The sequence below is a fragment of the Salvelinus alpinus genome, chromosome 38, assembly GCF_045679555.1.
Source record: "Salvelinus alpinus chromosome 38, SLU_Salpinus.1, whole genome shotgun sequence".
In the NCBI taxonomy this organism is placed as follows: domain Eukaryota; kingdom Metazoa; phylum Chordata; class Actinopteri; order Salmoniformes; family Salmonidae; genus Salvelinus; species Salvelinus alpinus.
The window spans coordinates 222,501-245,856 of NC_092123.1; the positions used below are offsets into that span (position 1 = coordinate 222,501).

At 47.1% G+C, this 23,356-nt stretch overlaps 3 protein-coding genes across 5 annotated transcripts in view; 1 reads left to right on the plus strand and 2 right to left on the minus strand.

Moving 5' to 3' along the window:
• LOC139566474 (cohesin subunit SA-1) overlaps positions 1 to 11,974 on the plus strand; it is a 31,271-nt gene extending 19,297 nt beyond the window's left edge. The window contains exons 11-26 of one of the 2 annotated variants that reach the window (XM_071387682.1): positions 1,618 to 1,725; positions 1,826 to 2,058; positions 3,799 to 4,085; positions 4,214 to 4,488; positions 4,630 to 4,891; positions 5,322 to 5,496; positions 5,863 to 6,002; positions 6,247 to 6,348; positions 6,506 to 6,654; positions 7,619 to 7,747; positions 7,833 to 8,041; positions 9,585 to 9,762; positions 9,835 to 9,945; positions 10,026 to 10,140; positions 10,262 to 10,342; positions 10,461 to 11,974. In XM_071387682.1, coding sequence (XP_071243783.1) covers positions 1,618 to 1,725; positions 1,826 to 2,058; positions 3,799 to 4,085; positions 4,214 to 4,488; positions 4,630 to 4,891; positions 5,322 to 5,496; positions 5,863 to 6,002; positions 6,247 to 6,348; positions 6,506 to 6,654; positions 7,619 to 7,747; positions 7,833 to 8,041; positions 9,585 to 9,762; positions 9,835 to 9,945; positions 10,026 to 10,140; positions 10,262 to 10,342; positions 10,461 to 10,484 — 2,578 coding nt within the window. In that variant the 3' untranslated portion in view covers positions 10,485 to 11,974. The remainder of the gene's footprint in view (positions 1 to 1,617; positions 1,726 to 1,825; positions 2,059 to 3,798; positions 4,086 to 4,213; positions 4,489 to 4,629; positions 4,892 to 5,321; positions 5,497 to 5,862; positions 6,003 to 6,246; positions 6,349 to 6,505; positions 6,655 to 7,618; positions 7,748 to 7,832; positions 8,042 to 9,584; positions 9,763 to 9,834; positions 9,946 to 10,025; positions 10,141 to 10,261; positions 10,343 to 10,460) is intronic. The other variant, XM_071387683.1, reaches the window with a different exon arrangement.
• Positions 11,975 to 12,779: 805 nt separating this feature from the next.
• Positions 12,780 to 16,724, minus strand: LOC139566324 (propionyl-CoA carboxylase beta chain, mitochondrial-like). 2 transcript variants are annotated; one of them, XM_071387438.1, is made up of 11 exons: positions 16,456 to 16,724; positions 16,142 to 16,198; positions 15,950 to 16,063; positions 15,733 to 15,841; positions 15,386 to 15,590; positions 15,171 to 15,252; positions 14,986 to 15,109; positions 14,788 to 14,895; positions 14,406 to 14,605; positions 14,173 to 14,272; positions 12,780 to 14,104 (listed from the first exon to the last, which is right to left on the minus strand). In XM_071387438.1, the coding sequence occupies exons 1-11, from the start codon at positions 16,699 to 16,701 to the stop codon at positions 13,983 to 13,985; spliced, it is 1,467 nt and encodes a 488-aa protein (XP_071243539.1). In that variant the 5' UTR covers positions 16,702 to 16,724; the 3' UTR covers positions 12,780 to 13,982. The 2 variants fall into 2 exon arrangements, with proteins under 2 accessions (XP_071243539.1, XP_071243541.1); XM_071387440.1 differs by lacking the exon at positions 16,142 to 16,198.
• Positions 16,725 to 17,196: 472 nt separating this feature from the next.
• On the minus strand, positions 17,197 to 21,275 carry LOC139566253 (neutral cholesterol ester hydrolase 1-like). The gene is made up of 6 exons (XM_071387300.1): positions 20,888 to 21,275; positions 19,885 to 20,128; positions 19,250 to 19,319; positions 18,907 to 19,078; positions 18,700 to 18,839; positions 17,197 to 18,584 (listed from the first exon to the last, which is right to left on the minus strand). The coding sequence occupies exons 1-6, from the start codon at positions 21,026 to 21,028 to the stop codon at positions 18,098 to 18,100; spliced, it is 1,254 nt and encodes a 417-aa protein (XP_071243401.1). The 5' UTR covers positions 21,029 to 21,275; the 3' UTR covers positions 17,197 to 18,097.
• Positions 21,276 to 23,356: the final 2,081 nt, after the last annotated feature.

A 23,356-nucleotide genomic window follows, 5' to 3' on the forward strand; every position in this document is an offset into this window, starting at 1 on the left:
TCACGTAGCTTTCTGTTACCCTGGAGGTCCACTCCTCTGTGGTGTAATGAGCAGTCAGTCACGTAGCTTTCTGTTACCCTGGAGGTCCACTCCTCTGTGGTGTAGTGAACAGGCACAGCCAGGTAGCTTTCTGTTACCCTGGAGGTCCACTCCTCTGTGGTGTAGTGAGCAGTCAGTCACGTAGCTTTCTGTTACCCTGGAGGTCCACTCCTCTGTGGTGTAGTGAACAGGCACAGCCAGGTAGCTTTCTGTTACCCTGGAGGTCCACTCCTCTGTGGTGTAGTGAGCAGTCAGTCACGTAGCTTTCTGTTACCCTGGAGGTCCACTCCTCTGTGGTGTAGTGAGCAGTCACAGTCACGTAGCTTTCTGTTACCCTGGAGGTCCACCCGTCTGTGGTGTAGTGAGCAGTCACAGTCACGTAGCTTTCTGTTACCCTGGAGGTCCACCCGTCTGTGGTGTAGTGAGCAGTCACAGTCACGTAGCTTTCTGTTACCCTGGAGGTCCACTCCTCTGTGGTGTAGTGAGCAGTCACAGTCACGTAGCTTTCTGTTACCCTGGAGGTCCACCCGTCTGTGGTGTAGTGAGCAGTCAGTCACGTAGCTTTCTGTTACCCTGGAGGTCCACCCGTCTGTGGTGAGGGCAACAGAGGATGCATTTGATAATTCGTCGACAATTTTGATATTTGTTCATAAAGATCTGGCACCATCTCCATACTGAAGTGGGTGTGCCAGGGGATTTCACCATATGTTTAAACCCTTTGTTTTCCACAACAGAGTACGGCCTCATGTCTGCAGCGATAAACATCCCAGTAGATTTAGTGATGGCTTCAGCCCGGTCTGACTCTGCAGCAAAGGGCTTAAATGCCGCGGTGAGAAGTTGTTGTCTCTTGGCTGAGTTGGCTCCCGTCAGACACACCAGGGTGATGACGATTTAAATGTGTGGCCACGTTCCATGTATTTCCATGATCGTACGGCTTTCTTGTGGCACAATGCCTACACACCGTAATGCTGTTGTCCACCACCCTTCTTCCGTCATCATATTTGACAGGGAAGCCAAAATGCTCCCATACTTGAGACTTAAATGAAGCGGGAGGCTTTTGCAGTTCTTCAGCTTCTCCGCTAGTCATGTCTGTCACTGCTCTTTTTTCTTTGCTTTCTGCAACGCGAGCATCCAGGATTGATTCGTTGGGATTCAATATTCCCCGTTCACATGAACAGTACACACGGCTGCTTTAAAAAAGAATCAAATCAACCTTCAGGCTTCAGAGTAAAACACAGCGTCGGTCTTGTCTTTATCTTTTCACTGCCGCTCGGCATCGAGATTTAGGGAATTATTACTTTAAAAAGTAACAGCGGCAGTAAAACTGTATTTCACACTATGATGGTTAAACTTCGCAATTGATCCACGGTTCACATGTGTGCCGAACCGTGGGGGGTGATCCGTACGGACCAACTACGGTCCGTTACACCACTAGTATCAACACACACACACGTTTAGATATCAACACACGTTTACATATCAACACACACTCGTATAATGGAACCCTGTGTGCATATTGTAACGGTTTGGGATTGGCTGCGGCGTTTTAATGTCACTAGTTGTGATTGGTTGTTCTAGGGGCAGCGAGGATGCGTTGTCCAATGAGGACTGCGAGAATGTCTACCACCTGGTTTACTCCGCCCACAGACCTGTCGCCGTGGCAGCAGGAGAGTTCCTGCACAGGAAGTGAGTCCGTCTGAGTGTTGGAATCCAACCAATAAATCCATTCAGCGATTATTATTGGCTGATATTGACCTTTTCCAGCAACATTCCACTTTGTGTGCAGGTTGTTCAGCAGACATGACCCCCAGGCAGAGGAGGAGTTGGCTAAGAGGAGAGGGAGGAGCAGCCCCAACGGCAACCTCCTCCGCATGCTGGTGCTGTTCTTCTTGGAGAGTGAGCTTCATGAACATGCAGCCTATCTGGTGGACTCTCTGTGGGAGAGTTCTCAGGAGCTGCTGAAGGACTGGGAGTGTATGACTGAATTACTGCTGGAGGAGCCTGTACAAGGAGAGGAGGGTGAGGACCACACGTCTCTAGATCTTTACCATAACTCACTGGTTAATTGTTTATAATCGTGGTATCTGTTTATAATCGCGGTATCTGTTTCTCGCAATGTCTGTTTTAGAGGTCGACCGATTATGATTTTTCAACGCCGATACCGATTTATTGGAGGACCAAAAAAAGACAATACCGATTAATCGGCCGATTATTTTTTTTTTACATTTTATTTATTAATTTAGTTTAACTTAATATAATACATCAATAAAATCAATTTAGCCTCAAATAAATAATGAAATATGTTCAATTTGGTTTAAATAATGCAAAAACAAAGTGTTGGAGAAGAAAGTAAAAGTGCAATATGTGCCATGTAAGAAAGCTAACGTTTAAGTTCCTTGCTCAGAATATGAGAACATATGAAAGCTGGTGGTTCCTTTTAACATGAGTCTTCAATATTCCCAGGTAAGAAGTTTTAGATTGTCGTTATTATAGGACTATTTCCCTCTATACCATTTGTATTTCATATACCTTTGACTATTGGATGTTCTTACAGGCACTTTAGTATTGCCAGTGTAACAGTATAGCTTCCGTCCCTCTCGTCGCCCCTACCTAGGCTCGAACCAGGAACACATCGACAACAGCCACCCTTGAAGCATCATTACCCATCGCTCCACAAAAGCCGCAGCCCTTGCAGAGCAAGGGGAACAACTACTTCAAGGTCTCAGAGCGAGTGACGTCACCGATTGAAACGCTATTAGCGCGCACCCCGCTAACTAGCTCGGGAGTTGATAGGCTTGAAGTCATAAACAGCTCAATGCTTGAAGCACAACGAAGAGCTGCTTGCAAACGCACGAAAGTGCTGTTTGAATGAATGCTTACGAGCCTGCTGCTGCCTACCACTGCTCAGTCAGACTGCTCTATCAAATATCAAATCATAAACTTAATTATAACATAATAACACACAGAAATACGAGCCTTAGGTCATTAACATGGTCGTATTTTATCTAACGGGTGGCAACCCTAAGTCTAAATATTCCTGTTACATTGTACAACCTTCAATGTTATGTCATAATTACGTAAAATTCTGGCAAATTAGTTCGCAAGGAGTCAGGCGGCCCAAACTGTTGCATATACCCTGACTCTGTTGCAATGAACGCAAGAGAAGCGACACAATTTCCCTAGTTTAATATTGCCTGCTAACATGAATTTCTTTTAACTAAATATGCAGGTTTAATAAAGTATACTTCTGTGTATTGATTTTAAGAAAGGCATTGATGTTTATGGTTAGGTACATTCGTGCAACAACAGTGCTTTTTTCGCGAATGCGCTTGTTAAATCATCACCCGTTTGTCGAAGTAGGCTGTGATTCGATGATAAATTAACAGGCACCGCATTGATTATTTGCAACGCAGGACAAGCTAGATAAACTAGTAATATCATCAACCATGTGTAGTTAACTAGTGATTATGTTAAGATTTATTGTTTTTTATAAGATAAGTTTAATGCTAGCTAGCACCTTACCTTGGCTCCTTGCTGCACTCGCATAACAGGTAGTCAGCCTGCCACGCAGTCTCCTCGTGGAGTGTAATGTAATCGCCATGATCGGCGTCCAAAAATGCCGATTACCGATTGTTATGACAACTTAAAATCGGCCCTAATTAATCGGTCGACCTCTAGTCTGTTTATCTCGCATTATCTGTTTTTAAAGAGTTGATTGGCGGTCAGGCGGTGATCTCTCTCTCCTATATCTCATCACAGTGCTGTCAGACAGACAGGAGAGTTCCCTGATAGAGTTGATGGTGTGCACCATCCGGCAGGCAGCAGAGGCTCACCCACCTGTCGGCAGGGGCACTGGGAAACGTGTTCTCACGGCGAAGGAGAGGAAGACTCAGATCGACGACAAGAACAAACTGACAGAACACTTCATCATGGCCCTGCCCATGCTCCTGTCCAAGTACCAGGCCGACTCTGAGAAGGTGGCTAACCTGCTACAGATCCCCATGTTCTTTGACCTGGACGTGTACAGTGCTGGGCGTATGGAGAAGGTAGGAGTGTGTGTGTGTGTGCATGCTCGGTTTGTGTGTGTGTGAGAGGCCTAGTTAACGTTTTCGTGTGTGACGTTTTCTTTATGGGTGACTGTAGTTACTGACCTCTCTCTCACTCCTTCTCCCAGCACCTAGATGCCTTACTGAAGCAGATCCGCCTGGTGGTAGAGAAACACATTGAGACAGACGTGCTGGAGGCCTGCAGTAAGACCTACAGCATCCTGTGTTCTGAAGAGTACACCATCATGAACAGAGTGGACATCGCCCGCTCGCAACTCATCGACGAGATGACGGACCGCTTCACACACTCCGTAGAAGACCTGCTGCAAGAGGCCGAGGAGGCCGACGACGACGACATCTACAACGTTCTGTCTACCCTCAAGAGACTCACGGCCTTCCACAAGTAAGACCGTCCTTCCTCTGTCTCATTTCAAGTAGGACCCTCGCTCCTTCTCTCCGTCCCTCTCAGTAAGTCATGAATATAAAGGTCCTCCCAGGACTCTGACTAGTGTGTGTGTGTGTGTGTGTGTGTGTGTGTTCCCAGTGCTCATGACCTGACGCGGTGGGACCTGTTTGGTAGCTGCTACAGGTTGTTGAAGGCTGGTATTGAGCAGGGGGCCATGCCAGAGCAGATCGCTGTCCAGGCCCTGCAATGTTCCCACTACTCCATACTGTGGCAGCTGGTGAAGATCACAGAGGGAACTCCTAGTAAGGAGGACCTGGTGGCTCTGAGGAGAGTGGTGAAGTCCTTCCTGGCTGTCTGTCAGCAGTGTCTGTCCAATGTCAACACACCTGTCAAAGAACAGGTACGGGCCAGTTTGTACCTGTTGGACCAGTCTCACTCCAGTTAGACCAGTCTCACTCCAGTTAGACCTGTTAGACCAGTCTCACTCCAGTTAGACCTGTTAGACCAGTCTCACTCCAGTTAGACCAGTCTCACTCCAGTTAGACCTGTTAGACCAGTCTCATTCCAGTTAGACCTGTTAGACCAGTCTCACTCCAGTTGGACCAGTCTCACTCCAGTTTAAACTGATGATGAGGGCAGTGTGTGTCCTCTCCCTGATACACCAGTCTCAAACCAGTTTACACCTGTTCAACCAGTCTTTTTCAAGTTCAGTAAACCAGTCTCAAACCAGTTTAAACCACTTCAACTAGACTCACTCCAGTTTAAACTGATGATGGTGGTGATGATGAAGAAGGGTGTTAATGATGATGTGTTCCCTCCCTGTACAACAGGCCTTCATGTTGTTGTGTGACCTGCTGATGGTCTTCAGTCACCAGTTGGTCTCTGGGGGCAGAGAAGGCCTGGAGGCCCTGGTGTTCAACCCAGACAGCACCTTACAGAACGAGCTGCTCACCTTCATCCTGGACCACGTCTTTATAGACCAGGACGATGAGAACCAGAGCATGGGTTAGACACACACACACACACACACAGACACAGAGAGAGAGAGAGACACACAGCAGGTGGCCTAGCGGTTAGGAGCGTTGGGCCAGTAACCGAAACGTCGCTGGTTCAGATCCCGAGCCGACTAGGTGAAAAATCAGCCAATGCCTTGAGCAAGGCACTTAACCCTCATTCAGGGTCGCCGTGAATAATGTCTGATCCCTGGCCGTGACCCCGCTCTCTGGGGGTGTCTCAGGGGGAGTGGGATATGCAAAAACACATTTCCATTTCAAACATTGGAATTGTAAGCACCCACATTATTATTATTACACACACATTCTACGCACGCAGACACACACAGACCACTAAGTATGTATGTTCTGTGTCCAGAAGGCGATGAGGAGGATGAAGCCAATAAGATAGAAGCTCTTCACAAGAGGAGAAACCTGCTAGCAGCCTTCAGCAAACTCATCATCTATGACATCGTGGACATGCCCGCTGCAGCAGACATCTTCAAACACTACATGAAGGTGCTGACCTGGTGTCATCTGTCTATCTGACAGTTCAATGAATGACAATAGTTGTTTCTGTCCCTGATACCTGTATGCTTTCATTTCATGTCTGATAGTCACATTGTCATGCTAGTCTCCTGTATCCTCAACCAAAGATCTGACTGGTTTCTCTCTCTGTCTGTTTCTATCTGTCTGTCTCTGTCTGTCTCTCTATCTGTCTCTCTGTCTGTCTCGCTCTCCTGTCTGTCTCTCCTGTCTCCAGTATTATAATGACTATGGTGATATCATCAAGGAGACTCTCAGTAAGACCAGACAGAGTGATAAGATCCTCTGTGCCAAGACCCTCATCCTCAGTCTGCAACAGGTACTGACCCACTCGCACCACACACACCCTCGCACCACACACACACACACCCGCACCACACACCAAATCATTTATTTGTATTTTTATACAGACCCACACTGACACACCCGCACCACTCACACTGACACACACACTCGCTGTTCACTGTGTGTTGTAGCTGTTCAACGAGCTTCTTCAGGACCAGGGTCCTACTCTGGACAGAACGTCGTCTCACGTCAGCGGCATCAAGGAGTTGGCCCGGCGCTTCGCCCTCACCTTCGGCCTGGACCAGATCAAAACCAGAGAGGCTGTCGCTACACTGCACAAGTAAGACCCAACACACACACACACACACGCGCACACGCACAGACCCAACACACACACAGACCCAACACAGACCCAACACACACACACAGTCCCAACACACACACACACACACCCAACACACACACACACACAGACCCAACACACACACCCAACACACACAGACCCAACACACACACAGACCCAACACACGCACACACACACACACAGACCCACACAGACCCAACACACACACACACACACACACACACACACACACACACACACAGACCCAACACACACACACACACACCCAACACACACACACACAGACCCAACACACACACACACACACACACACACAGACCCAACACACACACACACACACACAGACCCAACACACACACAGACCCAACACACACACACACACACACAGACCCAACACACACACACACACACACAGACCCAACACACACAGACCCAACACACACAGACCCAACACAGACCCAACACACACAGACCCAACACACACACACACACACACACACAGACCCAACACACACACACACACACACAGACCCAACACACACAGACCCAACACACACACACACAGACCCAACACACAACACACACACAGACCCAACACTCACACACACACAGACCCAACACACAACACACACACAGACCCAACACACACACACAGACACACACACCCAACACACACACAGACACAGATTGTTAGGAAGCTGGTTTTATTCTTGAGCTGATTGTGTCTCTCTCTTCCTCCCCCCCCTCGTCTGTCTCTTTCTGTCTCCCCCCTTTTCTCTCTCCCCCCCCCCCCCCCCTCGTCTGTCTCTTTCTGTCTCCCCCCTCGTCGCTCTTCCGCTCTCCCCCTTCGTCTCTCTTCCTCCCCCCCTCACCCCTTGTCTGTCTCTTTCTGTCTCCCCCCTCGTCTCTCTTCCGCTCTCCCCCCATCACCCCTCGACAGGGATGGTATAGAGTTTGCCTTTAAGTACCAGAACCCCCATGGTGCAGAGTTCCCTCCTCCTAACCTGGCCTTCCTAGAGGTCCTCTCAGAGTTCTCCTCCAAACTGCTGCGACAGGACAAGAAGACTGTGTAAGTACCTGCCCTGTGTGTGTGTCAAATTATTATGGCACAATAAGCAGACTGTGTGTGTAACCTGTCTCTCTCCTCCCCCCAGTCACTCATATCTGGAGAAGTTTATGTCGGAGTCGATGTCGGAGCGTCGTGAGGACGTGTGGCTGCCGTTAATCTCCTACCGGAACAGTCTGCTAACAGGAGGAGAGGATGGGGACCGGATGTCGGTAACGTCAGGCGCCAGCAGCAAGACCAGCTCCATCCGCAGCAAGAAGGGACGGACGCCAATACACAAGAGTAAACGCATCGAGGGTGGGTCTATTTCTCACAAACACAGACATACACTGAGGGTACAAAACATTAGGAACACCTTCCTAATATTCAGTTGCACTCCCTTTTGCCCTTTCAACAGCCTCAATTCGTTGGGGCATGGACTCTACAAGGTGTTGAAAGCGTTCCACAGGGATGCTGGCCCATGTTGACTTCATTGCGTCAAGTTGGCTGGATGTCCTCTGGGTGGTGAACCATTCTTGATACACACGGGAAACTGTTGAGCGTGAAAAACCCAGCAGCGTTACAGTTCTTGACACAAACCGGTGCGCTTGGCACCTACTACCGTACCCCGTTCAAAGGCACTTAAATATTTTGTCTTGCCCATTCACCCTCTGAATGGCACATGTACACAATCCATGTCCTTCTTTAACCTCTCTGGTACAAGTGGGACGGTAGCGTCCCACCTCGACAACAGCCAGTGAAATTGCACGGCGCCAAATTCAAAACATCAGAAATCCCATAATTAAAATTCCTCAAACATACAAGTATTATACACCATTTTAAAGATAAACGTCTTGTAAATCCAACCACAGTTTTCATTTTTCAAAAAGGCTTTAGGTGTCACAAAAGTCAGAAATAGCGTTAATTAATCACTTAACTTTGATGATCTTCATCTGATGGCACTCCCAGGTCTCCATGTTAGACAACAAATGTTTGTTTTGTTCGATAAAGTTAATCTTTATGTCCAAATACCTCCTTTTTGTTTGCGCGTTTACTCCAGTAATCCAAATGCACAATGCACAGGCACTAGGTCCAGACGAAAAGTCAAAAAAGTTCCATTACAGTTTGTAGAAACATGTCAAACGATGTATAGAATCAATCTTTAGGATGTTTTTATCATACATCTTCAATAATATTCCAACCGGACAATTCCTTTGTCTTTAGAAATGCTCACGGCCGCGTGCGTGACTAAACTAAAGGCTTTCAGCCAGACCACTGGTTCAAACAGCTCTTATTCGCTCCCCCTTCACAGTAGAAGCCTGAAACAACGTTCTAAAGACTGTTGACATATAGTGGAGGCCTTAGGAAGTGCAATCTGACCCCATAGACACAGTATATTGGATAGGCAATCACTTGGAAAAACTACAAACCTCAGATTTCCCACTTACTGGATGGATTTTTCTCAGGTTTTCGCCTGCCATATCAGTTCTGTTATATTCACAGACATTATTTTAACAGTTTTGGAAACTTTAGTGTTTTCTATCCAAATATACATATCCTAGCTTCTGGGCCTGAGTAGCAGGCAGTTTAATTTGGGCACGTTTTTCATCCAAAATTCCGAATGCTGCCCCCTACCTTAGTGAAGTTAACCTGTCTCCTCCCCTTCATCTACATTGATTGAAGTCCATTTAACAAGTGACATCAATAAGGGATCATAGCTTTCACCTGGATTCACCAGGTCAGTCTGTCATGGAAAGAGCAGGTGTTCCTAATGTTTTGTACACTCACTGTATAAATACAAGTACCTACAGATGTTACTAAAATGTGTGTCTTTATCCGTCTCTCTCTCTCGGCCCACTAGAGGAGAGTAGTGTGGAGTCCTCCTGGCTTCGTGGTAATGACAGCCTACAGACACCGGGGGCGCTAACCACCCCTCAGCTCACCTCCACCGTCCTCAGAGAAAACCCACGGCAGGCGGCGGACACACACCTACCTGACCACGACTCTGAACCTGGCTCAGAGAACGACTATGTACACAAGTAAGTGTGTGTGTACGCATGTGCATTTTGTGTGTGTGTGTGTGTAAGTGTGTGTAACCCTCTCCTCTGCAGTCCCCAGATGCAGATGTCTTGGCTAGGCCAACAGAAGATGGAGGACAGCAGGAAGGATAGAACAGCCATGAACTACATGAAGGCCCGCAACCAGACTGTCAGACAAACTGTGTACGTGTTTGTGTGTGTGTCTAGTGTGTGTGTCTAGTGTGTGTGTATGTACTGACCCCCCCCCACCCCTCTCTCTCTAGTCGTGGTCTGATGGAGGATGACGCAGAGCCAATCTTTGAAGACGTCATGATGTCATCGCGAGGTCAACTGGAGGACATGAACGAGGAGTTCGAAGACACCATGGTCATCGACCTGGTCAGTGACGTCACTTCCTGTCGCTGTGACATCACTTCCTGTCTGTCATGTTTGATTCTGTTGTGTAATTCGTCCAGTGTGTATCGCTTCATTCGTTGATTCTCGCGTTCTATCGTTCCAGCCTCCCTCCAGGAACAGGCGTGAGAGGGCGGAGCTCAGACCAGACTTCTTCGACTCAGCAGCCATGATCGAGGACGAGTCGGTAAGCAGAACACACACACAGCCTTGCAGTGGTAAACCAGTGTGACCCAAAGACATCTAAAACATGATCCATGATGATATCTGTCATTTAAATACGTCTCTTTTGTCCGTTATCCCAGGGTTTCACCATGCCCATGTTCTGATCCAGTGTTCCCAGTCCTTCCTGGAAGGGGAGGGGCCTTCTACAGGATGAGCTGTCAATCAAACATCAGACTGTCTGTCAGAACTTTTATCACACACACTCGAACACCCAGACGAACTCTGATCAGCCAGTTGACGGCTTTGTGTGTGTGTGGAGTGGATCCCAGTGGAGGATGTGGCTCGCTTCCAGAGAACCACTCACTGGCCGGCCGAAGGATCCCGCTCAACCCTGAGGACAAAATATCGTACAGAGTATCTATCGTACATAGAGAAGATCTTATATTGTTCAGTGGACGTGTGGGTGTGTTGGCTACAAACCGGACAGAATATCGGACAAAACATTGTTCAACATTTCTTTAAAAATATTGTAAACTTTCGGCCCTTCTTGTTTGTTCCCACTGACTTGTTTTAACTTCCTGTTATTGTTAGCGTTCTGGCTAATCTCTCCACTAGCTCTGTGGTACTCATGGCCCTGTGCGCCCGGCTATACAGTCCCCCATGCCACACAGTTGTATGGTTGTTTTGTTCCACTTCCGACGTCATGTATAGTCCTCCCACCCCCCCAGATGGAACTTGATATGAAATGTGATAATTCTTTACTCTTTTATTTCTTATCTTTACTCTCTCACTCCTGTCTCGTTCCTCTTTATTCTCTCTTCCCCTTTGATAGTGTTGAGAATATCCTGTATTTAGTTTTATTGGCAAATGCACCAAACAGCAACCAATGGGACAGAACTAGAAGAGTTCTCATTGGCCATACGAGGCTGTGACGTCATAGCCAAATCCCAAGCCCCTCCCCCTCAGCTCCAGACACACACCCACGGTGGAATCACGGCTTTTTAAAAACGTTTTAAAAATAAATATATTTTGAATTTCAGTAGCTTTAGTACAAAGTTTTAAATCAAGTGAGTTTTAAGTTTTTTGGTCCGATATTTGTACAGTTATCTTTCTGAAAAAGTATCTTGTTTGTTGCCAAACGGTTGCCTAAATGCTTATATCTGATTAGTCCCTACTGCTCAGGCTGTTGCCATGGATACCCAGCCTGTTAAGCGCCATATAAGGGTGTGTCCAGTGCGACCGTAGATGTTGTGCAGGCTCAATAGTCTAAAGTGACTTCCTCTCCATCTGCACTGATGAGGAAGACCTGGACAGGTAACCTCTAATATCCAGTAGCCTTCTACCATATTCATTTCAGCTGTCCTCTTTTCAGATCAGTGCATATGAAGGTGGAGACCAGCAGAGAATACCCCTCTAGTCTTATGATGTGGCTGTAGTTACACATAACAGTTGATTGGTTGGCTTATCACTTTGACCCACCCCTCTTGTTCTGCTGGCTGGTTAAGCTGCCCTTCTGTAAATATCAGAGATGATTGGTTCTTTCTGTAGCGATGGCATCACCTGCCCTTTAACCTTCTAAAATACTGTTGGGTTTTTTTCTTCCTGTGAACTTGTTGATCTTATCTTTTTTAAATAAATAAAATCTGTAATCTAATTCTGGATTGTGTGTGTTTTGCTGGATTGGACCGGTTCTAAGAATAGACTCCATACAGTGCCTACGGAAAGTATTCAGACCCCTTGACTTTTCCCACATTTTGTTACTTTACAGCCTTATTCTAAACTTCATTAAATGTTTCTCTCAATTTACACACAATACCCCATAATGACAAAGCGAAAACAGGTTGACATTTTTGCACTTATATAAAAATACATAAGTATTCAGACTCTTTGCTATGAGACTCGAAAATTGAGTTCCGGTGCAACCTGTTTCCATTGATCATCCTTGAGATTTTTCCACAACTTGGAGTCCACCTGTGCTAAATTCAATTGATTGGACATGATTTGGAAAGGCACACACCTGTCTATATAAGGTCCCACAGTATGTCAGAGCAAAAATCAAGCCGTGAGTTCAAAGGACTTATCCGTAGAGCTCCAAGACAGTAACTTAACAATGTGGAAGTCAAGGGGTCTGAACACTTTCCAAACGCACTGTGTGTATTATATAAAAGACTCCAGAGGGGGAAGACTGAGCAACAGAGTATCTCTACTTTACTCTTATATCACTTTCTACATTCCTAAAGAAAATAATGTACTTTTCCCTGACACCCAAAGTACTCATTACATTTCCGATGCTTAGCAAGACAGGAAATGGTCCAATTCTCAAACTTGTCAAGAGAACATCCCTGGTCATCCCTACTGCCTCTGATCTGGAAGACTCACTAAACACAAGCTTCGTTTGTAAATGTCAGAGTTGGTGTGCCCCTGGATACCCGTATATGAAAAAACAAAATGGTAACATCTAGTTTGCAAGTTAGACTTTTACTTTTGATACTTAAGTATATTTTAGCAATTACATACTTTTAGACATTTACTGGGTGAATTTCACTTTTACTTGAGTCATTTTCTATTGAGGCATCTTTACTTTTAGTCAAGTATGACATTTGGGTACTTTTTCCAGCATTGGTGACTAGGATGAGTGAGGGTGCTTGGCTGATTATTACAAACGTTCAAACTGTCATTAGGATATAAAGTTCTGTCTCACACACGGACAAAGACATTTGTCTTTACAATTTCATTCATTTTATTTAACAAACTAGTCTACGGGTTCACGGCAGGTGTGTTAATTTAAGGAGATAGAAAACAGCTGATTCTTCCTAACAAGTCCCACAGGGTTAGGGACAGATAAGTGGATCTGATCCAGGGCTCTCCAACCCTGTTCCTGGAGAGATACCGTCCTGTAGGTTGTTGATCCAACCCTGTTCCTGGAGAGATACCGTCCTGTAGGTTGTTGATCCAACCCTGTTCCTGGAGAGATACCGTCCTGTAGGTTGTTGATCCAACCCCAGTTGTAACTAACCTGATTGTTTATCAACCAGCTAATTACTAGAATCAGGTGGCTAGATTGGGGTTTGTAGGTTCGAAAACCTACAGGACGGTATCTCTCCAGGAACAGGGTTTGAGCGAAAACCTACAGGACGGTATCTCTCCAGGAACAGGGTTGGAGTTAACCTCCAGGATGGTATCTCTCCAGTAACAGGGTTGGAGTTAACCTACAGGATGGTATCTCTCCAGGAACAGGGTTGGAGTTAACCTACAGGATGGTATCTCTCCAGGAACAGGGTTGGAGTTAACCTACAGGATGGTATCTCTCCAGGAACAGGGTTGGAGTTAACCTACAGGATGGTATCTCTCCAGGAACAGGGTTGGAGTTAACCTACAGGACGGTATCTCTCCAGGAACAGGGTTGGAGTTAACCTACAGGATGGTATCTCTCCAGGAACAGGGTTGGAGTTAACCTACAGGATGGTATCTCTCCAGGAACAGGGTTGGAGTTAACCTACAGGACGGTATCTCTCCAGGAACAGGGTTGGAGTTAACCTACAGGACGGTATCTCTCCAGGAACAGGGTTGGAGTTACCCTACAGGACGGTATCTCTCCAGGAACAGGGTTGGAGTGATGGGCTTGGAGACAGACAGGTCGCGTGGTCGAAGGTGTTTGTGTGTTAGAGTGGGATGTTGGCGTGTTTCTTCCAGGGGTTGGTCTGTTTCTTGGAGGCCAGAACCTCCAGATCCCTACAGATCCTCTTCCGGGTGGTCGACGGCACGATGATGTCATCCACGAACCCTAAAACACACACGGTTACGATGGGGGAGTGGGTGTAAGGTTTGTTGGAATGGATGGTGTGTGTGTACCTCTGACAGCGGCAGGGAAAGGGTTGGCGAACTTCTCTACGTATTCAGCCTCCTGCTCTGCCTGGTTGGATTTCCCTCTGAAGATGATCTGTACAGCACCCTGGGCAGACATGTTGGGAATGTTTTAAAGTGAGCACTGACTTTTTCATTTTGACATTGTGAATGTTGCCATGGCTATAAGGATGTGTGTGCGTTACCTTGGTCTTGTGTAGAAGGTGTGTGTGTTGTGTTACCTTGGCTCCCATCACGGCCACCTCTGCAGACGGCCAGGCGTAGTTCACATCTCCTCTCAGGTGCTTGGAACTCATGACGTCATACGCTCCTCCGTAGGCCTTCCAAGTGATGATGGTGATCTTGGGGACGGTGGCCTCAGCAAAGGCAAACAGTAGCTTGGCCCCGTGTCGGATGATACCGCCATACTCCTGAGACGTACCTGAGAGAAACGGCGAGGAAGGTGGAATTCTCTGGTTTGAAAAAATCTTAACTTGTTTTGATTAAAAAAATGACAGTTGATCGCAGTACGACGGTTTCACAATTTATGTGAAAGCTGTCAAGTGAGACATTTACTTGTTGACGTGCCAATTGCTCATGAGGAAAGTCAGACTTGCGTACTACCTGGCAGGAAGCCGGGCACGTCCACGAAGGTGAGGATGGGAATGTTGAAAGCGTCGCAGAAACGAACGAATCGAGCTCCCTTCACTGATGAGTTAATGTCCAGACAACCTGCACACACACCGGAGAAGCATCATCACTACCGTCATCATCGTCATAACCATCATCATCATCACTAATCCCTCCGACTCTTCTACTCACCAGACGCTACTTTAGGTTGATTCCCTACAATTCCAACAGTTCGTCCGTTCATGCGAGCGAATCCCACTACGATGTTTTTAGCGTAGTTAGGCATGATCTCAAAGAACTCCCTCTCGTCCACAATCTGAAGTTAAAACCACAGATCAATAGACAACAGGCTGTGTGTGTGTGTGTGTGTGTCGTACCCCCTGGATGATGTCCAGCATGTCGTAGGCTTTAGTGGTCTCAAAGGGAACGATGGTGTCCAGACCAGGAACCAGTCTATCACTGTAGGAGGAGAGGGATGACATCAAACATCCTCCAAAGGCCATTCATATGGATTACATTTCAGGAAAATCCCAAATGTCATGTTCAGTTCTGTGATTGGCTAGTCCGTCAGACGAGTTCTGTGGTTGGGTACCTGGGGTCGTGGCACTCGGTAACGGGGGCGGGGTCCTGGTTGCTAAGGGGAAGGAAGTTGAAGAAGTTTCGGAGGTTGAGCAGAGCATCGAAGTCGTTGTCAAACGCACGGTGAGCGACGCCTGACACGGCGGTGTGTGTCTTAGCTCCTCCCAGTTCCTCCTGAGTGATGTCTTCATTGGTGACAGACTTCACTACGTCAGGACCTGTGATGAACAGGTATGAGGTGTCCCACACACACACACACACACACAAAGACCTGGATGTAACCCATGTTAGTTGTATTAATTGTACAGTACATCTATGCAGGAAGGGTCCTGTGGTTCTCCTATACCGTGTGTGTCTTACCTTGACCATAAAGGTGAAGTCGGTCAGGGCAGGAGAGTAGACAGCTCCTCCAGCACAGGGACCCATGATCAGAGAGATCTGAGGAACCACACCTGACGCCATCACATTCCTCTAGAGACAAAGAGACCGGGAGAGAGAGTACATTTTAAAAGCGATGTCATTTCTTTGCTGTCATCCTCATCCCAGTAACCAGTCTAATCAAGCCCCGCCCCCTTACCAGGAAGATGTCTGCATATCCAGCCAGTGACTCCACCCCCTCCTGGATCCTGGCTCCGCCAGAGTCGTTCAGACCAATGACTGGAGCACCCACCATCATAGCCTGGTCCATGATCTACAGACATAAAGGGATGTGACTAGAAGTAATGAATGAGAAGCCACCAGGCCCTGGAGAGTGAGCCCGTCCTCCTACCTTACAGATCTTCTGTGCGTGAGCCCCAGACAGACTGCCTCCAAATACTGTGAAGTCCTAAGTGAGAGCAAGAGACATTTATTGTGAAAATAAATGGTAACTACTTTGATGTGTGTGTGTGTGTGTGTGTGTGTGTGTGTGTGTGTGTGTGTGTGTGTGTGTGTGTGTGTGTGTGTGTGTGTGTGTGTGTGTGTGTGTGTGTGCCTGACTGAAGACGTACACCAGCCTTCCGTTGATCCAAAACGTTAAACGGACCGGCAAACAGATTAAATACACCAAACTGACAGATACTTGCGCATGCACAGATTATTTACCCTTTTGTGTTGCGCGTCAATTCTCTTCTGACCTCCTCCGATCAGAGCAGCATTCCTCTTTCTGTCTATCCTCTCCTGAACAGAGAGATGACTAACCGAATACCACCGCCGCGCCTGCTGCTGCAGCTGGGACTGTGCAACCGCTGCCGAAGCCACGCCATGTTTTACCTGCCCGAATGTTTTAAAAGAAGCTTTTAGTCCGGAAAGCAGCCCACAGCTGCTCCGTGCTACAGCGAAGGCCGCCATTGCTGTCTGACTGACGTGCCAGGGTGGGTGGGCACTGTAGGAAAGTGACGCGCGATTGAGCCAATCACCAGACGTTCTTTTTTTGAATGGCCAGTCAAAAACGAGGTAGATCTGGAGGGGGATTGACTTGACGTATCAACATATTTAGAACCGTGTATGATAGGTCAACCTTGAGGGGTTGTAGCTTGATGTTTGGTCCGAATGTCATGGAAATACAAACTACACTCCCCAGAAAATTGGTTTGGCATCTCTGTGATTGGTCGGTCTGACAGACGCCCTTTGCCCCTTCCCTCCTAGCCACAGCTCCTTTCCTAAGCACTGTTGTAGAGCTAACATCATTGGATTGGTAGAAAAAGCAACATACTAAATGTATCATGCATTATACATGCAGCACTCATCTATATGTTGAAATCGTTTTGAAACTCAGAGTCTATATTGTCCTGGCTGTGTGTGTGTGTAACACTGTAGGCCTACAGTATAAAACAAGAGAAACACTCAAACTGATTCATATTTATTGGAGGGTTAAACATCTAGCAACCATTACAATCATAATTGTACATAAAGTACTGACACCCAGCAGCAGTTACTGGGGACAACTGAGATCATTCTATTCAGTGGGGAAAAAATCAAGCTCTCACAGCGTTGTCAGATGCAAAGTGTGTAAATACAGTCAGGTTGTAGATGAAGTCCTCACTCAATACCTTGTCTAAAGAACATACTTATTTATCACGTTTTGTTATTGCTTTTTACAGCACCAGGGGATCGTGTTGTATGACCCTACCTTTTGAGTCTTCATTGTTTTTCCATCGAGGCACAATTCTTTATAGATTGCATTGATGTATAAACCAGTTGTGCACATAACATAATTTAACCTAATCTAGTCTAAAACTAGGACTGTTATCAGATTACCCAGATTACTACATTCTAACACTGCGCATTGATTGGCTTAGATGGGATGTTTATTTTAGTGTATTAGTGTGACAGAGATAACAGACTGCACGTTTAAAACATAGCATATCTATTGTTCAGGTCAGGTGAGCAGAGCTGGGATAGGATGACGTGTGTGTGTTTAACGGAACCAAACATATTGCTACACACACACACACACACACACACACACACACACACCAGAGTGCAAACAGCTACAAATCAGGGAACGGTGTCTCTGTTATATTCTTACATTCTAAAACAGTTTAAAACACCAGTCCAACCCAGTTTGATCCAGTTTAACCCAGTAAGAGAGACATTCTATCCCAGGTCAACAATCAGGTTGAACCCAGTTTAAAAGCCTTAAAACATCTGCTTGTCTAACCTGAACATTGGTCTGAAATTCTGACTGACAGATGGCTTTGGGTTTGCAGTTGCATAGACACACACACACACACACACACACCCACTAGAGGTTTTCCTGCAGCCAGTCCATGTATCCTCTGATCATTCTTTTCCCCACATCAAAGAAAAATGGCCAGTGTGCAAAACTCAAGGCGCCGTGGAAACAATCGTCATAGTGATGGCTGGAAACCGTGACGCCCGCGTCCTGTAGCCTCCTGGTGTACATCAACCCATCATCTCTGAGCACATCGTACTCACACGTTAGAATGTAAGCTCGCGGCGTTCTACCCAGAACCCCCTGTTCCGCCAGCAGCGGCGCCGCTCGGACATCCAGCAACCCCGGGAGAAGATCACCCTCCTGCCCTGTGACCTCCTGTGACCCCATCTCCATGCCAACAGGCTTGTAATGCTTAATGTGTTTGGCCGGCAGAAGGGTGGTCCAGTTGAGATGGGAGCGGACGGAGGGAGGGATGGAGGGATGATGGAGGAAGGAGGGGGACAAGAGGAGGGGATAGAGAGAGGTATCAACCCCCAGGTAGAGCAGCCAGAACCTACAGACAAAGAGAGAGGAGGGTTACTAACACAGGTGTGTGTGTGACTGTGTGTGTGTGTGTGTGTGTGTATGCTGATTTGCACCAGTGTGTGTGAACATGTACATGTGTGTACCTGGCCATTATAAAGCGGTGTAGGATGGGTATGTTGTGGTTCTGTTGGTGGGATGGAGTGTTGAGGTCTAGACCCTGGAGGACTGGGTAGATTAACGCCTGAACACTGAACTTCACACTCACACTGTCATCTACCGAGATCTGTGAAGAGAGGGAGAGTGTGTTAGTGTGTCTGTGTAGACGTGTGTATGTGTGTGTTTGTGTGTACCTGCTGTGCGACGGCTGCAGCCAGGTTTCCTCCAGCGCTGTCGCCTGACACGGCAACACGCTGTGGATCCACAGACAACTTTCCCAGAATGCCCGGCTCCAGGAAGTGCTTGGCCGCAGCCAGACAGTCCTCATACTGCACAGGGAAATGCACTTCTGGAGCCAGACGATACCTACACACACGGTAAAAGTTACGAAAACCACTTTTTTATCCTTATAACAATTTTGTCCAAACCTTAACTTGTTACTATGGTGTTATAATAACCCAAGACTTTCATATTGAGTGTGTGTGTGTATGTGTGGAACTGAAGCTAATACAGTGTGAAAAGAGGAGACACACTTACTCAACAGACACAACCACTGCATTCAGCTCATCAGACATCTGCCTACACAAGACATCATAGCTCCCCATCTCTGAGAGGAAGACAGGGAGAGGGGGAAGAGAGAGGTGGGGGAGCAGAGAAGGAGAGAAAGAGAGAGAGGTGGGGGGAGTAGAGAAGGAGAGAAAGAGAGAGAGGTGGGGGGAGTAGAGAAGGAGAGAGGTGGGGGGAGTAGAGAAGGAGAGAGGTGGGGGGAGTAGAGAAGGAAAGAGGTGGGGTGAGTAGAGAAGGAGAGAGGTGGGGGGAGTAGAGAAGGAGAGAGGTGGGGGGAGTAGAGAAGGAAAGAAAGAGAGAGGTGGGGTGGGGTGAGTAGAGAAGGAGAGAGGTGGGGGGAGTAGATAAGGAGAGAGGTGGGGGGAGTAGAGAAGGAGAGAGGTGGGGGGAGTAGAGAAGAAAAGAAAGAGAGAGAGGTGGGGTGAGTAGAGAAGGAGAGAGGTGGGGGGAGTAGAGAAGGAGAGAGGTGGGGGGAGTAGAGAAGAAAAGAAAGAGAGAGAGGTGGGGTGAGTAGAGAAGGAGAGAAGGAAGACAGTGAGAAGGTTGTCACATTAGTGTTACATCATGAACTAGATATGTTTATGCTGGTAAACACACACACTTACTGGTGGCCCCCAGGGCCCATCCTCCTCCATGGTAGAACATCACAGCCCTCCTCAGACCCCCCTCTCCTCCCCCCGCGGCAGGGGGCTCGTACACGCGCACCGGGACTCTGTCAAAGTCCACGTCACTCACCCTCACTCCGCCTCCCTGCCCTCCCGCCATCTCCCCCAAGGACTCCAGCCCCGATGTGGCCCCCCGAATCACTGTGATGTGGTGACTGAGACCCAGACACTGGCACAGGTCACCCTGGGGGAGAGGGGGAGGGGGAGAGAAGGACAGAGAGATAGGGGGAGAAATAGAGAGGGCGAGAGAGAGAGAGAGAGAGAGAGAGAGAGAGAGAGAGAGAGAGAGAGAGAGAGAGAGAGAGAGAGAGAGAGGCATTTGAATGAGGTCAGAGAGCTGGAGTATCCCTGGTAGTTTAGTATGCTAACCCTGTTCTAGGGGCTAGGGCTTTGACTTGAGAGTGAGTGTTTGTTCTGTCCTACCAACTCCTATGGTCAATGTCACACCCTTGGCAATGACCACCATAGGAGTTGGCAAGACAGCACAGATCCTTGACCAGGATAGGGCTCCCAGAGGACACTTTTAGCAATCTACTTACACCACGACTGTGTGAAATCTAGGTGAAGGGCCACACACACACACACACACACACACACACACAAACACTGTAAAAGAGCTTGTGCTGTATTTAGCTGGTTCAAATCAATTATCCACATATGATTTCACACAAGGGCTGGAGAAAGCACAGTAAAGCATTGTTTTACTTAGATCACCAAATCAGTTCACATGTTCTACTTGTTAGCTGCATTATAAGCTATCTAGCTAGTATAGCCTCCAAACTCAGTGTCTTAAACCAATAGGCCTAAACCTGCTGCACCTGAATGCGATACATAGGTCGAGTGATAGAGAAAGCATTGCCTACTACTCGTTAATATAAAGAACTGTCAAGCTAATGCAATGTAAAGTATGGTTTCGCTTATAGCTATTCTTCTTGTTTCTTACCACTTGCAGCATAGCACGGAATAAGGTGTCCAGCAGCATCAGTTTCAAAGGCTCCTCGATGGCAGCAGGTAACGGTGTATAGATGTAATAAGAAACACCCACCGTTAATATCAATGTTACGACAACAGAAGACAACTTCATCTTTAAACACCAGTATTACTAACGTTAGCTATCTCCCTAACATGAGACGTAGTTAGCTTTATATTAAAGATTCCGACTTCTCTCGTTAATACCTCTTAAACTGAACGTGTAAGAATTATATAAATTACATATTCTGAACCAGTTGACGATATCGAAAAAGTTACACCCCTTGTTTTTGCATATTCGGTGTCGTATTTTCTTAGCTAAAACGTTACTCCCCTCCGCTTAGCGGTAACGTCTTAAAACTGCTACGCCTACTTTTGCATGGTAATGAAACGTGTCAATAGTTTCCAAATAACCTGACATCGCTCTCGAATCCACTGCAATTTGCTGAGCTTTTTTTTTTACTTGATCAATTAATTTTCATTCACTTTACAGGTAAATACTTCCAAAAAACGTAAATACTTCCACCCCATAGGACTGAATAGATAGGATGAATAAAAACAACTGGTTCAGGGACATCGCCCGTCCAATCTATGACTATACTTGTTTAAAACTTCAGTAGCTTCCACACCAAATCACTTGCATGAATTCAACCAACTTTGATTGGTTCAGGGACCTCATTCCTTTTCTGTTTTTGAACTTGGGCTATTTTCTATGATTTCATATTATTATGTGTGAAAAAATGACTTGATTAAAAGGTAAATAGTTTCCACCGCTAAGGACTTTCATAAATAAAACCAACTGTTATTAGTTCAGGGAAATCTCGCTATAACCGCCGAAGAACCATCAAACAGGCAAAGCGTTGAATCGTACTACACTCCCCCCCAGACGATCGTCGGTGTGGCAGGGTTTGCAAACGATTACAGAATACAAAGGGAAGCACAGCGGAGACCTGCCCAGTGACACAAGCCTACCAGACAAGCTAAATAAGTTCTATGCTCACTTCGAGGCAAGTAACACTGAAACGTGCACAAGAGCATCAGCTGTTCTGGACGACTGTGTGATCATGCTCTCTGGAGCAGCCTATGTGAGTAAGACCTTTAAACAGGTCGACATCCACAAGGCCACAAAGCCAGACGCATTATCAGAACGTGTACTCTGAGCATGCGCTGACCAACTGGCAAGTGCCTTCACTGACATTTTCAACCTCTCCCTGTCTGAGTCTGTAATACCAACATGTTTCAAGCAGACCACCATAGTCCCTGTGCCCAAGAACACTAAATGCTTTGAAAGGCTGGTCATGGCTCACATCAACACCATTATCCCAGAAACCCTAGACCCACTCCAATTTGCATACCGCACCAACAGATTCACAGATGATGCAATCTCTATTGCACTCCACACTGCCCTTTCACACCTGGACAAAAGGAACTACTATGTGAAAATGCTATTCATTGACTACAGCTCAGTGTTCAACACCATAGTGCCCTCAAAGCTCATCACTAAGCTAAGGACCCTGGGGCTAAACACCTCCCTCTGCAACTGGATCCTGGACTTCCTGACGGGCCGCCCCCAGGTTGTAAGGGTAGGTAACAACACATCTGCCATGCTGATCCTCATCACAGGGGCCCCTCAGGGGTGCGTGCTCAGTTCCCTCCTGTACTCCCTGTTCACTCATGACTGCACGGCCAGGCACGACTCCAACACCATTATTAAGTTTGCTGATGACACAACAGTGGTAGGCCTGTTCACCGACAACGATGAGACAGCCTATAGGGAGAAGGTCAGACACCTGACTGTGTGGTACAAGGACAACAATCTCTCCCTCAACGTGATCAAGACAAAGGAGATGATTGTGGACTACAGGAAAAGGAGGACCGAGCACGCCTCCATTGTCATTGACGGGGCTGTAGTGGAGCAGGTTGAGAGCTTCAAGTTCTTTGGTGTCCACATCACCAACGAACTAACATGGTCCAAGCACACCAAGACAGTCGTGAAGAGTGACTGAAAAGATTTGGCATGGGTCCTCAGATCCTCAAAAGGTTCTACAGCTGCACCATCAAGAGCATCCTGACTGGTTGTATCACTGCCCGCTATGGCAACTGCTCGGCCTCCACCACAAGGCACTACAGAGGGTAGTGCGTACGGCCCAGTACATCACTGGGGCCAAGCTTCCTGCCATCCAGGACCTCTATACCAGGCGGTGTCAGAAGAAGGCCCTAAAAATTGTCAAAGACTCCAGCCACCCTAGTCATAGACTGTTCTCTACACTACTGCAAGGCAGGTGGTACCAGAGCGCCAAGTCTAGGTACAAGAGGCTTCTAAACAGCTTCTACCCCCAAGCCACAATACTCCTGAACATCTAATCAATTGGCTACCCAGATTATTTGCATTGCCCCCCCCCCCCCCCCCCGTCTCTCTTTTACGCTGCCGCTACTCTCTGTT

Bases quoted from the DNA above. Each gene is read 5' to 3' on its own strand.
- LOC139566253 (XM_071387300.1), bottom strand. From the start codon at position 21,028: ATGAAGTTGTCTTCTGTTGTCGTAACATTGATATTAACGGTGGGTGTT. The intron at 20,129-20,887 runs GTAAGAAACAAG...CCTCTCCCCCAG, and splicing joins TCCGTGCTATGCTGCAAGTG to GGTGACCTGTGCCAGTGTCT. The intron at 19,320-19,884 runs GTAAGTGTGTGT...TCTTCCTCTCAG, and splicing joins ATGGGCCCTGGGGGCCACCA to AGATGGGGAGCTATGATGTC.
- LOC139566324 (XM_071387438.1), bottom strand. From the start codon at position 16,701: ATGGCGGCCTTCGCTGTAGCACGGAGCAGCTGTGGGCTGCTTTCCGGA. The intron at 14,896-14,985 runs GTGAGTAGAAGA...GTGTGTGTGCAG, and splicing joins TCAACCTAAAGTAGCGTCTG to GTTGTCTGGACATTAACTCA. The intron at 14,105-14,172 runs GTACACACACAC...TGTGTGTTTTAG, and splicing joins TTTCCCTGCCGCTGTCAGAG to GGTTCGTGGATGACATCATC.